Raw genomic sequence first — 21,253 nt, forward strand, 5'->3', positions numbered from 1 at the left:
CTCATTCCAGCCCCATTTCCACACTCTCCTCACCCAAGGTAGCTTCAGAGGCATCAAGGACTTCATCTACAAAAGGGTCAAGTCAGGAAGGGAGCCTGTATTGTCAAGTTTATCTCATTTACAGCACTATTGCATGTTGTGTCTACTATCTTTCTAGAAACTAGTGCTTGTCTCTAATGTTGGATGTAAGTGGTGATTGTTGCAGGCTTCTTCCTTGTGGATTGGGCAAGCCAAGAGCTGAAACTTGAGCTTGGAGTCCTCCTTTTTGTTGTCTACCTTGTACATATGCTCTTGAGTCTTGTATCTAGGTCCTAGGTTTTCACTGAGTTCATCAGTTTGGAAGGTGCATTGCACCTTGGTCTTGTACCTCCATTTTCAAGAATAAAGTGAGCCTGGATAAGGGGGGGGGGCCGTCTTGGCCCCTCAATCATATTGCATTTTCCAATGATCTCACTTTGTGTTTAAGCTGTATAAGTCTTAATTCCAGCTTAATTGCAAACTCTTAAGTTCAAGTATATGTGTTTGGCAACTCGCAATCATCTCATTCAAATGCCTCTGCAAAATCCGTTGTTTGAATTGATAGAAAGCACCGAGTAGTTTACACTGCATCACTGTCTCGAGCTCGTCAACGTAGAGGCCAAACAAGGTAGGTGATACTGGACGGAGGGTCTACACACGCTAGAGGTGGGCCACACAGGCTCAAGTCTAGAGATGTCCAGCAGATAGTAGAAGTATGTGGTAAGATCAAAGGAACACACTCTGGTGGGACTTTGGATCTGCCTCTCTTTTGTATCGTGTCCATAGCTTTGGATGGAAATATATATTCTTTTGGTAGCTTCTATATTTTTAGCTGGATCATCGAACCTTGCTTCATACACTATCACTATTCCTCAATCTAAACTTTTTACCTGTAGGCAACCTAGCCCGCATAAAATTTCTCTTCTCTACAACTCGTGATGCCATGTTGTCAAGTAGGGGTTGAATCGTTGGACGTGGTCTGGTCACCTCCCCATTTGTATGTGACAAGTGCAATGGAACTAAATAGACAAAGGGGGGGGGAGAGAGAGAGAGCAAACCACACACACACCGATTAGAAAGGAGAGAAAGAGACGAGAGATTGCAATGGATCTCAGCCAGAACCTTTGAACTGCTTGGGAAAACCTTCACTAAATGATGCACAAGTGTTGCTACAAGAGATGCTGAACAAGCGAGGGAGGGGGTCTATATATAGGCACTTCACCCCCCTTCCTTTTCCAGTCGGCTGGTCAAATAGGCCAACCAGCAGGCCTAGGTGGGCCGACACACTTGCTCCTAGGGCCGACTCCCTACAGCAAATAGGGGGCTGCCATGCATCCCTATAAGAGGCTGACACCCTACCTCTAAAGGGCTGACTTCTACCCTAATGGGCTAACTAGGTCTTCCCCACAATGGGTTGTCACACAGCCATAAAAGGGGCTTCCCCCTTTGCCATAGGGGCTTTGAAAATACAACCTATGTGGCTGACCAGCAAGTCAGACCACCTTAGCCAGTATATAGCCTCCTAGAGCTTGGAGACTCGTGGGTCTGCTGCCCCAAGGGTGGCCACATAGGCCGGCCCACCTCTACCCACGATTAAAGGCCTGCTAGAGGTGGGGCTATAGAATCAAAGGTGACTATCAAATGGTGTACGATTTTACTTTTTTTGAATGGTTGTTTTCCTTGGCATTTTCTGTTTCTTGTTCTTTGCTTTTAATATGTGTTTTGCATATAAGTTTTTATGCTTTTTTGGTTTTTTCTCTAATGTATCCTATGAACTAATTCCCCCCCTTCATATCCCATATTGCTATAGTTTTGGTGGAAACATGGACACAAGCACCTAGTTTTTACAAATGTACTCACATGTTTGCACATGTACAAATATGAACACATATTCTTTAACATGTACACATGCACCTAAGGCATACTCATGTTCTTGCACATGCTCAATTTTGTACTAACAATCCTTTGTTCTTTGGTTTTTTCATCTTGAAGATATGTAAGACCTTCTTACCTCCTTAAATTGCTTGTGTATGCATGTTCCTTTATGCAGTAGAGTCTAGATCCCTAGAGGTCAATGAGTGGGGGAAGTGATGCCCCCCGCCATTCACAGGAGCGGGTGGAAGTGATGCCCACCCGCCGGCTTGCATATGGGAGTCTTTCCTAGGGTTGAGCCATTTATTTTTTTGGATTGCATGTGGTGCTTGTATTTGCAAAAATACTGACAAGATGGCTATCCAAAAGTGTAAACTTGGCTACAATGACTATCACTTGTAAGAATGTGATCGTGATGTTGGTTGTAGTGTAGCAATGTGCAGTTTTCAAGATCTGCTACATGGGTAGTAGAAGGAAAACCATGTGGGCAGCAAGGCATGCACAAATCTACCACACAAGGTAGTCAATCTTCAAACAATAGAAGCGCATTTGATCAAAAGGATCAGCCTTGATTGGCTATGGATAAAGGCCAACACATGTGGTGATTGATGGGTCAAGGTTGGGGCTAGGGAGACCTAGCAAATGCTTAGATGAAATGTTAGCTAGGACTATATACATGCCCAAATAAATCAATGCAATCGAATTCCAATAGTAGTATTTATAAGGTAGTATTACAAAGGACCTTTGATTCTCTGTATTTACCATGCTAGGTAAATTGAGAAGTACCAGCTCTAGAAGCCTCTTCTAAGTGAACTCAAAAATTGATTCAATCTAATTCACTTAATTCTCATTCAAGGTTTGAGTAGGCAATATTTGACATCCTGTTGAATATTCTGATTTCGATTCATCTCATAATCATAATACTGTTGTAATCTTTCAATGTCTTGCCCCCTTGCTCTTGTGTGCATAGCCCTATGTGAGGCACCAGAGTCTCCAACTCATTGTTCTGCCCCCCTGGTCACCCCATCTCCATGCTTGGTTGGCTGGCTCCAACCAGCCCCACCAGCCTTAGCCAATGGCTGACATAGGTGCTGCTGCTCCCTTCCATGGTTGTGCAGCCTATAGGCTCTGTTTCACGCTGTCCATCTGCTCACAGATGCGCATCCACAGTGCCTCTATTTGTGGAATCCCTTGCCATGTCTAATTCTTCTTACTGACCTCCTACCAGGCTAGATCCAGGATGGCTTGTCTCCGCCATCTGCTCCTTCCATAGGTTCTGTCCATTGTAGCAATGCTAAACCACACAGCATCCGCCCTATATAAGGCATGGTTGGCTGCCTCCAAGCAGCCCAACCAGCCTCTCTCCTGGCTGGACTCCTGCTGGTCTGCCCCGTCTGTTGTGCCTCTGCCACTGCTCTTTTGCAGGCCCATAGCCTGCCCTGTGCAGGCGCCTTTTGGCCTGCCATGCTAATCCTCTGTCAGCCCATTGGCCCTGTCTTGATAGCTGCCCACATGGCAGCCTGTGTGCTGCCCATGTGGCAGCCCCTTTGGCTGTCCTGTCCCTGAGGTGCTGCCCATGTGGCAGTCCCCTCTCACCTTTTCTCTTGGGCACATGCCCTTAGGTCTCCCTCCCCACGCTCTCCTCATATGGGGGCTTACAGATGGGGAGGTGACCTTTCCAATATCCACCATCTAAGTTGATTGGTAAGTGGAAATTCATGCCACACATCATGTTTGTTTGGCCTTTGCAAACTTTAAATTCAAACTTTGTCAAATGTGGCTACTTGCAAGCTCATCCTCATAGCAAATCCATCCAAGCCTAGATTTTGCTTAATAAGATTCTTCTGCTCTTCAATCATCACTTGTTGCAATTTGATTTTATGCTCAACTAATCCAAAGTCCTTTGAGGTTCATCTCAAACTGAATACTCTGGTTCTTAGATTGATGTCCTTAGACCAAACTAAACACTTGGGATTGTCAACAATGCCAAGTTTATGAATTTGGACACTTAGATGAGGGGATGAATGCTATGTCCACATATAACATGGCTAGTTGTAATAATAATTAAGACCCCGTGTACTTATCAAGTAGCCTCATTTGGATCATTTCTGGGAGTGGGACCATTGAAGAATGCCCTGCTAGATTAGGCCCATCTAGGGCCTATATTTCCATACAACATCTATGCGCAGATGAGGCTTGTGATACTGGACAAGTAGTCTTACCTGGCCTCTAGCCCAAGGGTAATCTTCAGAGATCCATGGTTGGGTGGTGACACACACTCGCCCACATCAGTTGTGTCCGAGTTTAATTACTAACCTTTGGTGGCCTTGCAGGTATGATCAAAGAGAGAGTTGATACTAGAATGGTAGAGACTAACCTTTAGCAGGTGTTTCACATCAGGCGCTGCCACATGGGCAATGAATGGGACTGCTGGCTACATGGGCTGCCACATGAAAAGCTCTATGTGGGAAGCACAACTGGCTGCCACCTGGGTAGCAAAGGAAGGATCCTTGTTGGACTGAATTGATTTCCATGATTAGGGCTAGAACAATCCCGTGACTAGCAGGTTAAAGACTTATTTAGGCATCACAGGTTTTGACTGTTGAGGAATCAGGTCTGGGGCAGGTCTACTCACAACCACATCAATCTACCAGACCATCGATCAGATCTGGTGGTGGAAAGAGAAGAATCAAATTGGTAGCATCATGGTTGCCATGTAGGCATAATTATGGCAAGCTTGACAGGCTGCCACATGGGCAGCATATCATACATTGTTCTTGGATTAGGCTGCAACCCTTGATCAGAGCCAAACAGTGCACAAGGGACTTCCATGGCATGTAAGGGTCCATGTGACTGAGGCTAGGACACGGGCAATATCCACCTAAAGGATTAGCATATGGGGGTTTTATAGACTGGTCAGCCTGGTACAGGTTGGTCAGTACACAGCCTTAAAAGGGGGAGTTATAAGAAGGTGGTGTCAGCCAGATTGGTCAACCCCCCCCGGACCAGTCTACTAGCCTTCCAGAGCCTTTAGTTGGTCAGGGCCAGTCTACTAGCCTTCCAGAGCCTTTAGTCGGTCAGCATATCAGGAAGGCAGTTACGTATAGGTGGGGTCGACGGGATCACTCTAATCAGATGCAGCCGCCCCAAAGAAAGCCAATTGGCCAGCCTTCCATAGCCTTTAGTTAGCCAGCATATCAGGGGGTTCCTCCCTATAAAAGAGATGCAAGAAGAAGGAGCAGCAGTAGGGTAGCAAACATTTGGCTCATTCAAATAGGCGATGGACCTCCTCCTTTAGCTTGTGAATAGTTTTGGTTGTGTAAATGTCTGATATTTTGGACCTGATCTATAAATGAATCTATTCTTAAAGATTTGTGTGCAGTTTATTCAGTGCTTGTGTGCATTTGTGAGGTCAGATCTACTCTGCATGTTGGGCAATATGATCTCTAGTTGTGTTTAGGGCTTGGCTGAGGAAGCAAGTCTCTTTCAATGATCTAGCATGGTATCAGACCTAAGTTTGGTACATGTCTAGATTCTATCATACCTAGGAGTTGGGGGTAAGTTTTATTTATAGTCTACTATATGCACAATTTCCTTCTTAGTTACACAATAAATTTGCAGGGCTTGTGATTTTTTTGCTGTACCATTCGAAAGCTATATTTGTCTTCTGCATTCCTAAATTAGATTTGAGCTTTTACTGTCCTTCACACAATACTAAATGGTTAGTCTTTGGCAGGCGTATGAGATATTAGGCTGTTATACTAGGCCATGTAGCCTATGGTTAGTCATGAGGCCTCAAAGGGCACGCCTTAGCAAATCTAGAAATGGGAATGGGAAAATGTGGTCCCATCCTATTTCATGCTATCCAAGTGATATTTCTATCCTATTCCCATTTCATCGTGTGCTAACAATCAAGAGAACTAGGATAGGTTAGGTGGGATATTAAAGATACTAGGGCTTGCCTCTATAGCTGACCCTCCCCCAGTGGAATACCTACAAATCACACTACCCTAGATCACTCTCAAACATGTCCACACAAGTTGATTGGAAGCACATATGAGTCTAGAGAAATATGCAGCCAAGTAGACAGTCAAAATCATGTATATATTGTGCTCAAAGGCATCTCTTACCACTCTACTGCTGCACTCTCTTCTTGCCATGTGCCCTAATGTTGGGGATTCAGTGGCTGCTGGGAGAGACTCTAGACGATACACGAGAATCCTCATGATTACTCTCCTTTTGGGATCTATTGATATTAAAAATGCTTCACCCTAACTGTCCAATTTAGCAAAATCAGCCTTATCAATTCACTCCTTTCACATCAGTCCACGTGGTGTTGAGTCACAAGATTTTCTTCCAGCAAAGGCTTGCCCTCATTCTTGGAGCTAATCAGTTAGCCCAAATCAATGCCTCCCCTGAAACCTTTCTATTTCCCGTGCTGGTGTATAATCTCACCTTTTGATGTTTATACATTTTTTTAATTCTAAGGAGATAGAGATTGAGTGTCTCTTTTGAGCAATGTTTTATGCCTTGGTGACATAAGGGCATGGGTCACCATCCATTTTTCTTTTGGGCACATTTTGACAAATGTCCCATCTCAAGATACACACGACTCTTTAAAAGTTGAGAAAGTCAAGAGTCTTCCCTTGTGGTACCCATAGGGAGCCTCTCTTTTCCAACTACCCATATCCTCTTTATTCCACATAGGAATTCTAGAAGGGTTCCTTCTTGAGCCCACACTTTTTCACACTCCACACACTTCGCATGTGGTATTTCTTTTATTATTGAGCACTCATGGACATAAGGTCCACCTCTTTACATGACTCACTCTTCTTATTTCTAATACCCCATATCTTACTCACAAATAACTGTCACCCTCGTACCAAGGTATTTATCATTTCATACATATGGTATTTACAATGATTCATTTCAATCATCCTCTCAATCGCTTATAATTATCTTCGAAAGAAAAATAAAGTGATAGCTAGAAGGATGTCACATGATCCTCACAATCCTATCAAGCTTACATAAAAGCGATACCGATATCAAATAAAATATATTTTTTGTGTCACATCTTTCTCCCCCCCAAGCTTGCCTTAGGGGTTTGCTGGCCATGATGTCCAAGCCCTTTTTCCATCTGCCTCTAGTTTGGTTTGTTGATTATCAAGTGGCTACAACTGCCCTTGGAGCATGGCAATGTGCAATAAATCTACTTGCAAAACCAAGTTGCAAGTCCTTATATGAATTTCACCTCTAGATTTCTCCTCGTGACAAACTTTGCATTTCAACCATGCAAATGGATCGCAAACTCCCATTATAGGCCAACATATGTTTTTGAACCATTACTTTATATTCTTTGTGTTACTTGAAAGCCTCAACCAAGGCTCTAGATGTACCTGGACTAGAACTCTCATGAGCATTATGTGGAGAGGATGTTGCATCCACTTGTGATTATAGAGCTTCATTTTGATCTGTATTAGCATTAATAACTCCAATCATAGGGTCATAAACATGTTGTAAATAGTATGAATGAGCAAGGCCTTTATGTTTTCAGCTACATGTGTAACTTACCTTCTACTAGAAGCTCTCCCCATCACTTGTACACTACTTCTTCTATGTACTAATGGTTCTGTTGTTGCACTTTATGTACTTATGAGTCTATTTCTTTCCTTTATACTTCTAGCTTTCCAAACAAAAAGCCGAGAAGCATAGACACATAGTAATCCAATCTCTCTAGATATATAGTGTGATACATGCAAGTTGCATTAGGATTTAGATCCACTAAAGATTGCAAAAAGAAGGCAATGGCATTACCTCACTCTCTTCCCATAATGCCCATCACATTCATGTGTGTTTTAATTGTGGTAAACCATTCTTCAAATATGCAAGATATTAGAGCATTCAACCACTTTTGCAACCATAATGAACATTGTCTCCCATCACTATGCCCTCTCATGCTCAATTGTTGTCCACATAACTCCAAGACATTAGGTGCAAGGGCTATGGACTATAATCTTGCCAAATGAAGAGTGCATAGAGATCTTGCAAGCCTTTTGCAAGAAAAGAATTGGCAAGAAACTAGGAAATATTATTGTCATCTAGTTGGAGCGCGTTTATCTCAAGTTTGGCAATCCTATTGATGCTGGACAGACTCTTATCCTTTTCCTCTTTGGAAGAGCTGAGAATTTCCTTAGGCACAGTGTGTTACTATGCATGATATATCCCAAACAGCAATCAATACCTAAAATCTCTAAGTCTCATAATGTCAACACAACGATTCACCGAGAGGTACCAATCCTACATGGCTTTGTAGGCTCTAATGGAAGACTCGTGGGCCAGGAAAAGGTGATGAGTGATAGTGATGTAGACCCTCAAAACTAGCATAGAATTTGAGCTAGACCTGTAAGATCTCAATCCTAGCATAGAATTTGATGAGAAAGTTGGAGAGTTGAGCCAAGATTCTTGAGAGATTTGAGTTTGGATAGACTAATAGGTACATCTCTAGAGATAGGTGAAGATCCCTTTTAGAGATTCAACCCATTACAACATTTAGATAAGGGTTATTGTAGTTAAACTATTTAAACCATTGAAGTTCTAAACATTTGAACATCCCTTCTTGAACTAGGTATAAACTTAGCTAGAAAACTAGGGAATCAAGAGAGCAGGAAAGAGGAAAAGCACGAGGTGGGAATATATCCCCGAATGTACCCTCATCCTAGCTATCATTTCCTCCTATATTTCCTCTTGCACTTGCAATGGTAGGCCCAAGTGCAACCCCTAGTGGATTAGGAGTACCACCTCCACCACTTGTGGCTCCACCCATTTGGCCATAATAAGAAGTAAAACTCAGATAAAAATAGTTGAAGGAGCTTCTACAAGATAAAAAAACAAAACCTTTCATGATCTTAGAATGCATAATTGTCTTCTAGATTGATCACAAATGATCCTTCTTCTCATACTACCCCAGCAACTTGTTCATGCTATCCATCTTCAAGCCATTTAACTCCTTCGTCTTCATATGAAATGCCTTTTTGTAACAACACTTGTTCACACAACCATCTCGTCCATAGTAGTCACAAACTTGCACTCTTCTTTCCTCCTTCACCATCTTTTGCTTTACGCTTATCCTTTACTATAAGCTCCCTCCAATCATACACTTTTTTGATCTCCTCTCTTCACTTAGGTGTATGGACACTACATCATGGAAACTCAAAGTGTTAGAATGGTCACAATTTTTGAATATCTGGGTGGAAGACTCATGAGTAAAATCACCTTAACATCATCATCTTCAACCCAAATTGTGAGGGCTTAAAGTTGCTTAATAATTAGCTGCATCTTGTAAAGGTGTGTCACCAAGGAGTCTTTGTCTCCATTGGGAGCCTAAAAGCTCTTATTTGAGCATAATCTTTGTATTTGTCACCCACGAGCCGAATAGAGCTTCTAGTATGATCCAACTTTGAGCTGTTGTCTTCGAGATAGCGATGGGATGGAAGAATTCCACTCTCAAAGCTCTACCTAGAAGGCCCAAATCCCTCTCATTCTTCAAATACCAGGCTTGCATTTTTTCCAACCCTTGATTATCTGTTTTCTTCTTGTATCTAGATACAAACCCCAGAGCCCTTTCTCTATGAAAACAATCGAACAAATAGTTGCCATGAAGGAAATTCCTTCCATCAAATTAAACCATTGACATTTGTGATACACCATTGCAAAATTCCTTCAAAAGCTATGGCCATTTGAAAATTATGTCCATACTCAATGCCTTGTGGCATATCTAATGTGCTCAATGTGTAAAGCATGACCTGCTGATCCATTTTACTTTGTACACCATTGCAAAATTCCTTCAGGATCTAAAGTTATGGCCATTTGAAAATTATGCCAAACTTTGTCAAAGGAGTGGTAAAAAATGATAATGTGGTAGTGTGTGCTCATGCTTACAAAAGTTTGTATGTGTGGCACTATGTGCTTAGGTAGCACATGCTAACATGGCCTCTTGACGTGGCACTGTTGGCTGTGTGCATGCTGACGTGGTTGATGATGACATGGCATGAGTTACTTCTCACCTCCAAAGTGCTAATATAAACTTGGTATAGATACTTCCTCTATTTATTTCTTCATACTTTAGGTTCTCATCGAACCATGCCTTACTTTATCTTTTTGCTATTGTTATAGCATGGTATGCTCTTAATTGGGTTTTGTGTGCTTCTCAAGTTGGAAGAGTCTTGCTTTAACAGATTCTTGATCATCAAGGCGTTGTTGTACCCACTCATAGATTGGGGATGATGAATTCCAAATGGACTTTTGCCTTTGAACCATACATTGGTTGGAATGGGGTAAAATCATAGCTAGCTTTAAAAGTGGTTCTACAAGCCCATAAGATAGAGTTTAATGACTTGGCCCAATTAGAGCATTTGGGTTCCATTACCTTTGTGAGTATATCGTATAGAATTCTATTGATGGACTCTTGGGATAGGTGGTACTTTTTCGATGTAGGACTATGAATCCTAAGAGAAGTTCATGGATCACTTTATTGACGGAATGTGTCCCTCTATTGGAGACTATTTCCAAGGGTCCATACCTTATGATCAATTTTAATAAAGAAACTTGGCAGTACTTTACGCATCGGCTTTGTGTAACCATTCTTTTTTTTCCATAAAAATTGTGGCCAAAAACATTGATAATCACATCAAGAGTCCTTATGAGGTCCTTATAAAAACAAGAGTGCACAAGTGCACGTGGGAATTGCCTCCTAATATAGTAGTAGGCGGCGCTTTTGGATGTAAAATGGAAGCAAATGATTTCTTTAGTGTGTTGGACTATTAAAAGGCAGTTTTAACTTGAAGGTAAAAGATTTGTTGAATGGTCGCCATAAAATATAGCCCAATGGCCTATTCCAAACTTGTTAGGGAGCAATATTTATGGCTCTTAATGAATGGTCACACAAGCGTGCATACCAACTGGTATTCAAAGAGTCTAGTTAACTTAAATCTATTAACCTCTTGTTAAAAATGCATGTAAATTTAACCCTGCCCAAAGATGTAATGTAGAACCTTAGTGGTTAAGTTAAGGGTGAGCCATGGGAATGCAACTTTACGTCAGATGCTTCTTAAGAAATTTTCATTGTCAAGATCAACTCAGAACTATACAACAAGGGTACTATTTGAAGGGTCATGAAAAGAATGCTTGTAATATGGAAGAAGAATGCTCACAGGTTCTATTGGAAGGGATTGAGATCTCTCTATGGGGATGGGTCTCTTGGAAGATCATTGTAGCTCTCCAATCGAGCATTTGATGATGGTGTGCCATTTATTCATTCTTATCCAAGGATGGTTAAAAGGCTTTTCAAAAAAAGGACTGAGAGTATTCTATGATATTTGCATGATATTTGGGACCCAGTTTTAAGCCAATGGGATCTTTGAGTGAGATTGCTCACAGAAGGGGAGAAAAATGTGGTGAGACTACTTTTGGGAAGAATTAGTGACAGCTGGCCTGCCAGTAATATCTTGAGGGTAGTAAATGATTTCAAGGGCTTTGCATTAATGCGTGGCAAGCCATTGCAGCGGTGCTGACTTTAAGGAGCTGTCGATGCCTTGGGTGGCTGTGATGGCTCAGGATTAGTGGAAACTTTATGCCCCTTGTGACAGTGTTTTAGTTTGGAGGTATAGGCTGAAACATGTTTGGAAGGCAACATTTTCTTATAAGCTGAATCTATTATTGTGGAGGGTTATGTTATGCAAACTTCCTATGAGAGGAAGACGGGCAAAATGGAATGAGAAAATTTATCCAATGTGTCCTTTTTGCAAATTCAGAAAGAAAAGTCATATGCATGTCCTCTGGGTGTTAGAAATGTTTGGTGGAAGATTAGCAAGTGGCCAGAAAAGTTTTCTATACATACACGGAAAAATGCCTTGGTGGGACGGAAAGAAAGATTGAATGACATGCTCTTTGACCTTTGGCAACGTTGATCAGTCACATCTCGAACCTTCAGAATTGAATTATGTTCAAGATATTCAGAAATCTGGTGCCTCTCCATGAGGAAGTGATTGGAGATTTTATGAGAACTTTGAAAATTCTAAGTGGAAAATATCAATGGCTTGGAATGATCTCAAGATTACTGGAATAGCTGACCCTGGTCTCAGGATTATTGGAATAGTTGACCCATGGTTACTGCAGCCTTTGGCTAAGTTTTGTTGACTGAGCCTGCCTTTTTTTAAATTACCTTTTCTTGTACCTCTTCTTTTTTGTTAATACAAATTTGTCCTCTTTTTCGGGGGGGAAAAAAAGGTCTTGAAAAGAAGAATCCATTTTGACCTTAACTTTAAGAACGGACTTTGGATTGATGAAAAAGTAAAGACCACTTAGTGCACAACATAGTGGATTGATGAAAAAGTGAAGACCACTTAGTGCATAACATAGTGGTACCTCCTTCCCCTCCATGTCCCCTCCTCTTTAATGCCCCCTTCATAAGTGGTCCCTCGCCGCCTCCCCAATCTCACTTCACATGGCTCCTTCTTTATCCCCTAATTCCATTATTCTTTAATTGAAACTCCTTCCCTGCCCCCTTTATCCCTTAGTTTAATCATGGCCTTTCCATCTTCCTTTCCACCCCTCTTCTTTTCATTAATCATTCCCTTGTGAAGGTTATCTTTAACTTAAGGGATTTGGTTATGTTAAGCTCACTAACATAACATAAGTCACTTAACTTTTTGAAACAAGATGAATTCCATTCATGTGGCCTGCCCCACATGGTGTGTGAAAAAGGGGCAAATTGAAAGCTCTCTCTAAGTTGAGAGAGAGAGAGAGAGAGAGAGAGAGAGAGAGAGAGAGAGAAGAAGAAGAAGAAGAAGAAGAAGACGAAGGAGGAAGGAAGGAGAGAGAGAGAAAGAAAGAAAGAAAGAAAGTTTATTAAAGTCTTCGGGAGACCGTGAAGGTCTATGAGACTAAAGATAACTGATACAATGAGCATAACGGTGGTGGTCTCAAAATGGGCCAACCAACCGTTTCTACAAAAAAGAGGTTATGAAGGGCTATGTGTCTAGTCCTGATATAAAAAAATATGTGTCTACCTCCAGATGATACAAAGAAGAAGAAGGGGGGGGCACAAAAAAAATGGGGCAGAGGGGGGAGATATAGTATACATGTGCAGGTGGTGATCGTCAGAGACCAATCATAGAGGGGCCGTCAAATGGGAAGTCGAAAAAAACCCTGCGATAGATGATTGGCCTCTGACGTCACGCGGCCTAGTCGAGCTCGGTCGTCGGGGGCGGCGGGTGGCCCTGTGGATGAGGGCAACGGTAACTTCAGTGGGGCGGGCCGAGAGCAGAGACGAGATGTCATGGACCTGGATGTGTGAGTCTGTCCGCTGACGCAGCTGTCGTGGCTCTGGCTCTCGCTCACGTCCGCGTCATCGGCTAGACTGAGAAGAGGTATCCTGTGATTGAAAGAAGTCAGTGATAGGTCGTTGGGTGTCCTCACGCTGTGTGTGCTGCTCGTGTCGCCGTGCTCGGAGAGAAGTATCTCGGTGGCGGGTCATCTCATGTAAGAAAGCTAGGCACCGCTGATCCGAGAATTGTAGCATGTGTGGGAGGGAGCCGAATCCGTTGCGGAAGAGGCAGTGGTATCGGCCTCGAATGGCATAATAGATAGGACATCTGAAAGAAAAATGCTCCTCCGACTCGATCTCGTGTAAGTCGCAAAGTGGGCAAAGGCGGTCTTCTCGTGGGATACCCTCTGCGCGTCCACTCTCGATCCGTAATCGGTGTGACGAGACCCTAAACTGACCGAGGGAGATCCGGAGCGCATGTGGTAGATGAAGTTGTGTGTAACCCGGAGGTGTGATGAAACCCTCTTGTGAGATCTGGAGGCAGTGTCGGCGGTAGAAGTCGAGCTTCACAGGAAGCTCGGAGTGGGGGAGAGAGGAGATGGTGGAGCGTCGAGGCTGTACTGGCAATCGGTCTAAGTCGAGGCCCAGCCGGGTGAACCAATTGGAAAGACGACTATACCCTGGCAATCGGTCTAAGTCGAGGCCCAGCCGGGTGAACCAATTGGAAAGACGACTATACCAGCATCGCTGGTCCCCATCAACGGATAAGGCCATAGAGGAGGATAGGGCTAACCAAGGTAGGCGGAGGCGACCGTCAGCGGAGGAGCCAAAATCCCTGACTCTGTGAAGGTAGGTGATAGCTTGAAAAGCCGCATCAAGCTATAAGGGTGAGGCGCCGAACTCTGCTAGAATGATCTGGTGTGGTACCGATGATTTGCTACGGATCATCAGAGCAAACATCAGTATCTGCAGGCGCTCAACTCGAGCCCACTCTGTGTCTGAAAGGTCGACTCCCCACCAAGGGCTACCATACATGCCTGCTGGGCGGACCAAAGAATCAAAAAGGAGAGACTTGGTCCGCGGGTCCTGGAAGTGGGAGTGGTAGCACTGTCGCTCCAGTCTGGCAAGAGCGGCGTATCCCCGGCTGATCCTGGCCTGCATGGCCGGGCGCATCGTGAAGATCGGGCCTGAGAAGACAACGCCCAAGTATGTGTAGGAGTCAACTATCTCAACAGGGTCGCCGGCGAAGAGGAACTGCTCTCGATGCATAGTGGGTCTGGAAGTGTTGAAGATCATCACCTTGGTTTTCCCAAGGTTGACCTTCAAGTCATGTGTATCACAGAAGGCCTGAAGTCCATCCAAGTGTCGCTGAAGACCAGTAGCAGAAGAGGATAGTAGTACTACATCGTCTGCGTATAGGAGAATCTGGATGGCAGTCTCCGCAAGAGAGCAGCCTGCACCTCCGAATGTCCTGATGGTGGTCTCGAGCTCGTCGATGTAGAGGCCAAATAGAGTAAGTGACAAGGGACATCCTTGTTTGACTCCGATAGTGCTCGTGATCTCTGGGGTCCAGCTGGTGCCAATCCTGACCTGCCCCGTCACCCGCTCATAGAGAGCTACTACTGCCCAGATAATCGCCGAGTCGTAGCCTAACTGCTGCAGACGTCTGATGAGAGAGAGAGAGAGAGAGAGAGAGAGAGAGAGAGAGAGAGAGAGAGAGAGAGATGCAATCATAAAAGAGAGAGAAGAAGAAGAAGAGAGAGAGAGAGTGAGAGAGTGTTAACCCAAGCACATTTTTAGTTTCTTAAAGTGGAACGTCCAATTACACCTTCCCACGGGTATGCCAAAAATTGCGCTTAAGGCCTGAGTGCAAATATCTCTAAGGAGGAAGTGCTAATATAGAGACTGATTTACTATGAAGATTGCTCTTGATAAAAAGAAATACTTTGTCTTCTAAGTACGTCGACTTGGGCCTTGGAGCCAGAATTTGGGCTTTGATGGCTTTTGTGTTGCGTGGAAGGTAGTGTGTACATTTGCTAAAGTGAAATTTGTTTCATTTAAGGCGTCCTTGGTGAGTAAACTGGGAAATTTCGACAGAACAGATTACAGCTATATGAGGTTTTATATTCTTCCTGTGGAGGGTGTTGCATGTTGCTTATTGATGTATATGTAGTATTTTTATTACCTACGATTGGAAAATAAACTTATGGTTTGCTGGATGATAGGGGAAGAGGTGAAAATATCGGGATCCGAGGCAGGCTTTTCAATTAGACATGCAATAACAGCAAAATGATCAAAAGTCTCATCCTTGGTTAGTATGCATTAGTGTATCTTTTCTTACAAATCTGCTATGTTTACAAACAGTCGTAAAATGTGGACTATTTGGATCAGTGTCTTCTCTTCAGTTTCCTCTTGTCCCTTAGAGTTCTGAAATAATTTTGTGTTTATAAAGCAGTTGTAGCTTGGATCATGAAAATGTGCACTATTTTGATCATTTTCTGTCCTTCAGCCCTTGGCCTGGGAGTTCTGATAAAATTTGGAACTGAGACCTTTGCATACACGTGTTGTAGCATGTGAGAGCATATGCTTTTACAATGGTATGCATCCTGGCACCCGCAGTTGGGAGTTGTTGACAACAGTGACGTGCATTGGCTGCTCGATGGAATTGATGGGTTTTGATGTTGTGGGTGACTATTTTGAGGTGTTTGCTGTTGCATCACGAGTGTGTGTGGACGTATGCATGTTGTTGGGTTAGTGGGGAGTTAGGAATCCTCTTGCACACATTGCTGCTCCAATTGTACATAATGGGGGGATAGGAACAAGAAACTCCTTCATTTGTCACAGAAAGAGTACATTAGCAAGGTACTTGAGTGTTTCAATATGGAGAGGGGGAAGTCCATAAGTACCCCGTTGCCTCCATATGTGAAACTTAGCCAAGCGGACAGCCCTAAGTCAGACGAGGAGTGCGCTGAAATGGCAAAGATACCTTATGCATCCGCAGTAAGAAGCTTGATGTATGCCATGGTTGCTACACATCGAGATATTGCTTTTGCAGTGGGAGCTGTCAGTAGTAGGTATATGGCAAATCCTGGCAAGAAGAATTGGGAGGCAGTGAAAGGTCTCATGAGATACTTGAATGGTACAAAAAACATGTGTATTTTCTTTAGGAGGAAGGACACATCTGTTGTTGGATATGCAGATGCTGATTTTGCAGGGAATGTAGACACCAGGAGGTCTACTATAGGATATGTTTTCTCATTCACTGGAGGTGCAATTTCATGGGTCTCTCGACCTACCTGTCAGGCAACCCGCGCTGCAGCGTGAAGATGGCACAACATCCTAGGCGCTCTTGGAAACTCCAGTAATGTCGATATAGATCTTGCCTTTTCAATTGCAAAATAATTGCACCGATAATTGCCCCCACACTTGCAATAGGCAAAACACCTCACTCTTCTTTACCGCATCACCTCAAAAAAACTGCATGCTTTTTCTCCATGAATCAGAAACCAAAGTCCAGGCGCTGACACCCAAACTAGTTTGTTGGTATGTCCCTGTGACCGTATCTGCCTCCACCGGAAATACATGACATCTTCTTTGGTTCACTTTAAGAAGAACGGTGTATTTTTATGCAAGTAAGAGACAAAATAAAGCACAAAAAATCTCCACATTGTTGTTAAATTGCTGGAAACCGCTCCTCAGATGCTCAGCAACTCAAGTTCATCTGGCTCCATAGTGCCCTTCACGATACAACATCTTCCCGTAGCAAATCTGCTTCCATTTGATCTGCCCGCCATGGTCTCATAACACGGTCTGAGTGATCAACTGCCCAACCAGGGTCTTCATCGAAGCGCTTTGAATCCATTCCTCCTAACATTGTTGTTGTAGATAATCGCAATGATCTCTGCATCCATTTATAGTTTATTTGTTGCTGACTTCCCAGTCCACTTTTAGCTTCGGCATAAGCATCTGCTCCATATCGCTGAATTCCTTTATTTGTATCTCCATCTGGGACTTGTTGACGATCGTTGCATGCGTGCTATCTGCAACATCATTTGTTGTTGCTCCCATCCGCATCACGTCACCACTGAAAAACTATGTTCTGCTCACTAGCTCAACATCACTTATAGCCTTGGAACAAATCCCTTTGATGATTAGAGCTTAGGAAAATGGAACACGCACAGAACGTAGACAACAATTGCATCGGCGATCAAAACCAGACTGGCTTTCTAAAAATATCCGTAGTTCCGCAATTAGACTAGCCTCCCCACACAAGATGCTTCGCAATGCTGCAGGCTTCCGCAATTACTCCCCACACGATGCTTTGCATTAGAAGCATAGTCCGCTCACCGTAAAACCAGATGGTTTCTTGATCTCCTCAACAACTTTTGCTTTAGCCATCCGCACACCCTTGTCTTGTGGACTTTGGAATAAGTCGTTGGTGATCATCCCATGCAGCCATCCGCACTCGTCTTGGCTAGATTAGGTAGCTCTTGCAAGAAATGCGGCAGAAAGATGCTTCTTTCTCCACAGGATCACATCAAAATCAGGCGATCATCTGGACGTAATCAGCTGTGCATATAGCTAGGAACCCGCAATGGAAGACGGTAATGTGTAAGGACTCCGGAAGGGCATCCGCTTCGCAACCGCATCTGCAATCTTATAGCTCGCCACTTGAAGAACCGCACTCGCATCCTCATCGCAATTCAGCCGCAACAAGGCCCGCATTGGCTCGTTCTATCTCCGCAAGGAGTGGCATAGCGTAGCATCCGCAAAAGAGCACTGCAAGAGCTGCACTCCTTGGTTCTGCATTGTCATTTGCCGCCGGAACACATATTTAGATGAGAAGTGTCTGCAAGGAGTAGCACCACAATAGCATCCGCAACAACAGAATAGCATCTGAGCTTGCAAGCTTGCAAGAGCACGACCCCGCATGCAATTCCAGATCACCAGAGTTGCTCCCTTGCCGGGCATCGATTCATGCTGCCTCTTGGATGCGAAGGTGATAATCGGTGGTTGCTTGATGATTTCGCTCTTCACATCTTGACAGTCTGGATACAGAGCGAATGTTGCACAAGAACATGCAGTTCAGATTTGCATTTGCTGTATTTTCTTTCTCAGACATGGCCTAGCAAAATCAGAATGATTTCCAGTTCAGTGGTCTCTCACAAGAGGATAAGCTGGATGGTACCAACTACTCCCTCTGGAGTTTTATGGTACGCAACACAGGGTACAGCTGCATGACAAGTTATTGGTGCAGCTATAGCTACTACTCCAGAGCAAAAGAGATGGGATTCATGTGATGCTTTAGCTTTGTCGTGTATTTCTCTTTCAGTGAAAAGATTCATCATTCCGCATATCCGGTCGTGTAAGACCTCAAAGGTAGCATGGGATATTTTGGAGAGCATGTATGGAGCTCGGAATGATGCCAGGGTGTCTTTTTTGAAAAGAGAATTGTCTCATACACATATGGAAGAGGGTGACTCCATGTCAGTGCACCTCACAAAGCTACAAGATTTACGAGAGCCATTGCTGAATATTGATGAGATCATTCCTGATTCAGAGATGATTACCACTACTCTGAATTCTCTTCCTGAGTCTTATCTCAGCTTTCATACCTCGCTAAATTTGTCATTGAGGGGGGGTACAACTCTCAATTTTCACGAGTTGATAGGACTTCTGTTGCAGGAAGAGCAGACCAAGAAAAACATGGCTTCACGAGCAGGTGAACATGGCATGCTTTCAAATTTCAAGCCTAAAGGAAAGGGACAAGCAAAGACATCAGCAAATCAGCCTTCCAGTGGTTCAGGACAGCCTTCTCAAAAGGCTAAGGGCGATGCAGGTAAGCCCAAGAAGAAGGGTATATGTCATTACTGCAAAAAGCCAGGTCATTACATTGGAGAATGCAAGAAGAGGCTTGCAAAAGAAAAGAAAAACAGCTTTGGTATGGTTGTTTCAGATTCAGCTCCTCATGCATCTGACAATGAGCAAGCTACAGCCAACTTTGTGGAACACGACTATGCCTTCTTGTCTTGCATTTCAGACTCTCAGTTGGCTGCTCCGGATATTACAGCCACTTGTAATGATAACTCTTATGCTTTTCTGACATGCAGTTATGATTCTTCCAAGGATGCATCAGCTTTTAGTGTCAATGAGACACTAAATACATGGTATTTTGATAGCGGTGCCTCAAAGCATATCACTTCCAGGAAGTGTCTTTTCACATCTCTACATCCACCTCCCGTTGGTAAAAAGGTCACATGTGCCAACAACTCCTCCTATTCAGTTCGTGGTACATGAGAAGTTGAACTTACAACCATTGATGGCTCAACATTCAAAGTTTCTGATGTCTTGTATGTGCCTCGTATCACAAAAAATCTACTTTCAGTGTCCACTCTTAACAGAGCTGGATTTCAGGTCATTTTTGAAGATGACAAGTGTGCAGTCCATGACAGAGAGAGTGACTATGCCTTGAGATTGTCTGGCACTTTATTACGTGGTCTTTTTCAGCTTGACATGTATGAGAAAAGACTAGCACATGCTCTTGCAGTTTGCACTCCTATTGCTGCTATGCAGAATGCGGAGTTATGGCATGCCGGATATGGACACATGCTAATATTATGGCAGCTTGATGACACTTCAAAAACATGCTATGGTTGATGCATTGCCTCCTCTTAAAACACCTCCTCCACATGCCTGTGAAGGGTACATTCTTGGTAAAATGCATAGATTTCCTTTCAAGAAGGATGGATTAGTAAAAGCTGTTCGAAAATTACGGCTTATTCATAGTGATGTCTGTAGTCCCATGAGGACTCCATCATTGGGTGGTCATCTTTACTTTGTCACTTTTATAGATGACTACTCCAACTACACTTGGGTTTATGGGCTGAAACGCAAATCAGAAGTGTTTATGGTTTTCAAACACTTTGCAGCCATGGTTGAGAATGAATCAGGACTCAAGATACAGACATTACGCACAGATAGAGGAGGGGAGTATTTGTCTACAGATTTTGATGCAGACAAGGGCATTGCACATCAGCTTACAGTGAGGCTAACCCCTCAGCAAAATGGCAAAGCTTAGAGGAAAAATCGTACTCTTATGGAGATGGATAGATGCATGCTAAAAAGCAAAAAATTGCCTCACAAATTTTGGCTTGAAGGTCTCATGTGTGCCAATTATGTTTTGAATTGGGCTCCCACAAAAGCTTTGAAGACCAAGACTCCCTATGAAGTTTGGAAAGGGAGAAATCCTTATGTGGATAATTTTTGTGTTTTTGGATGCCTTGCATATGCTCATGTGCCCGTTGAGTTTCGGCATAAGTTGTCTGATAAGGCAATCAAATGCATTTTTGTTGGGTATAGTGCAGAGAGCAAGGGCTACCGTCTCTACAATCCTATCACACGCAAGATTATGGTCAGTAGAGATGTTATATTTTCAGAAAATTCAGCTCACACTCAAGTTGAATTTGCTATGCCTACTTCTTCCGATGATGTCTTTGAAGGATTACTATCCATTGCCTTGGGTTCCCTTGCTGATATATTTGATGCAAATCACAATTTCAGATACCTCCACATGCTCCGATTCAGCCACAGGATGTCTTACCACTTCCACAAGCAGTGGAAGAGGTTGTTCAGCAAGAAATTGCAGATATACATGCAGCAAAAACAGTTCCAAATTGGCTGTTACAAACTCTCAGGGAGAGTAAAATTGATGCTTCATTACCTGGCAGAACTCGTAGTGAGGTAAGGCATGGGGGGGGAGCTTTTCAGTTGAATTAGCTTATGCAGGTACTCTTCTTGATGAGGAGGAGCCTGAGACATTTGAAGAAGCACATGATAATGTGCATTGGATGAATGCCATGCACGATGAATTGCAGTCCATTCAGAAAAATCAGACATGGGAAGTTGTGGATTTGCTACCAGGTAAACATGCCATAGGTACACGGTGGGTTTTCAAAGTCAAAAGAAAGCCAAATGGGTCCACTGATCGGTACAAGGCAAGGTTGGTTGCAAAAGGATATGCTCAGGAAAAGGACATAGACT

General features: G+C 43.4%; 1 protein-coding gene across 3 annotated transcripts in view; it reads left to right on the forward strand.

The window, feature by feature from the left end:
* Window positions 1–21,253, forward strand: part of CPSF73-II (cleavage and polyadenylation specificity factor 73 kDa subunit-II) — a 157,058-nt gene that overhangs the window by 15,296 nt on the left and 120,509 nt on the right. For all 3 annotated transcript variants that reach the window (XM_087380741.1, XM_087380740.1, XM_087380742.1), the window contains one exon: window positions 15,439–15,524. In XM_087380741.1, the coding sequence (XP_087236867.1) occupies window positions 15,503–15,524 (22 nt within the window). In that variant the 5' untranslated portion in view covers window positions 15,439–15,502. The remainder of the gene's footprint in view (window positions 1–15,438; window positions 15,525–21,253) is intronic.

This window comes from Dipteris shenzhenensis, chromosome 10 (assembly GCF_047967505.1).
Source record: "Dipteris shenzhenensis isolate YYH24624 ecotype China chromosome 10, Dip_SZ_1.0, whole genome shotgun sequence".
In the NCBI taxonomy this organism is placed as follows: Eukaryota; Viridiplantae; Streptophyta; class Polypodiopsida; order Gleicheniales; family Dipteridaceae; genus Dipteris; species Dipteris shenzhenensis.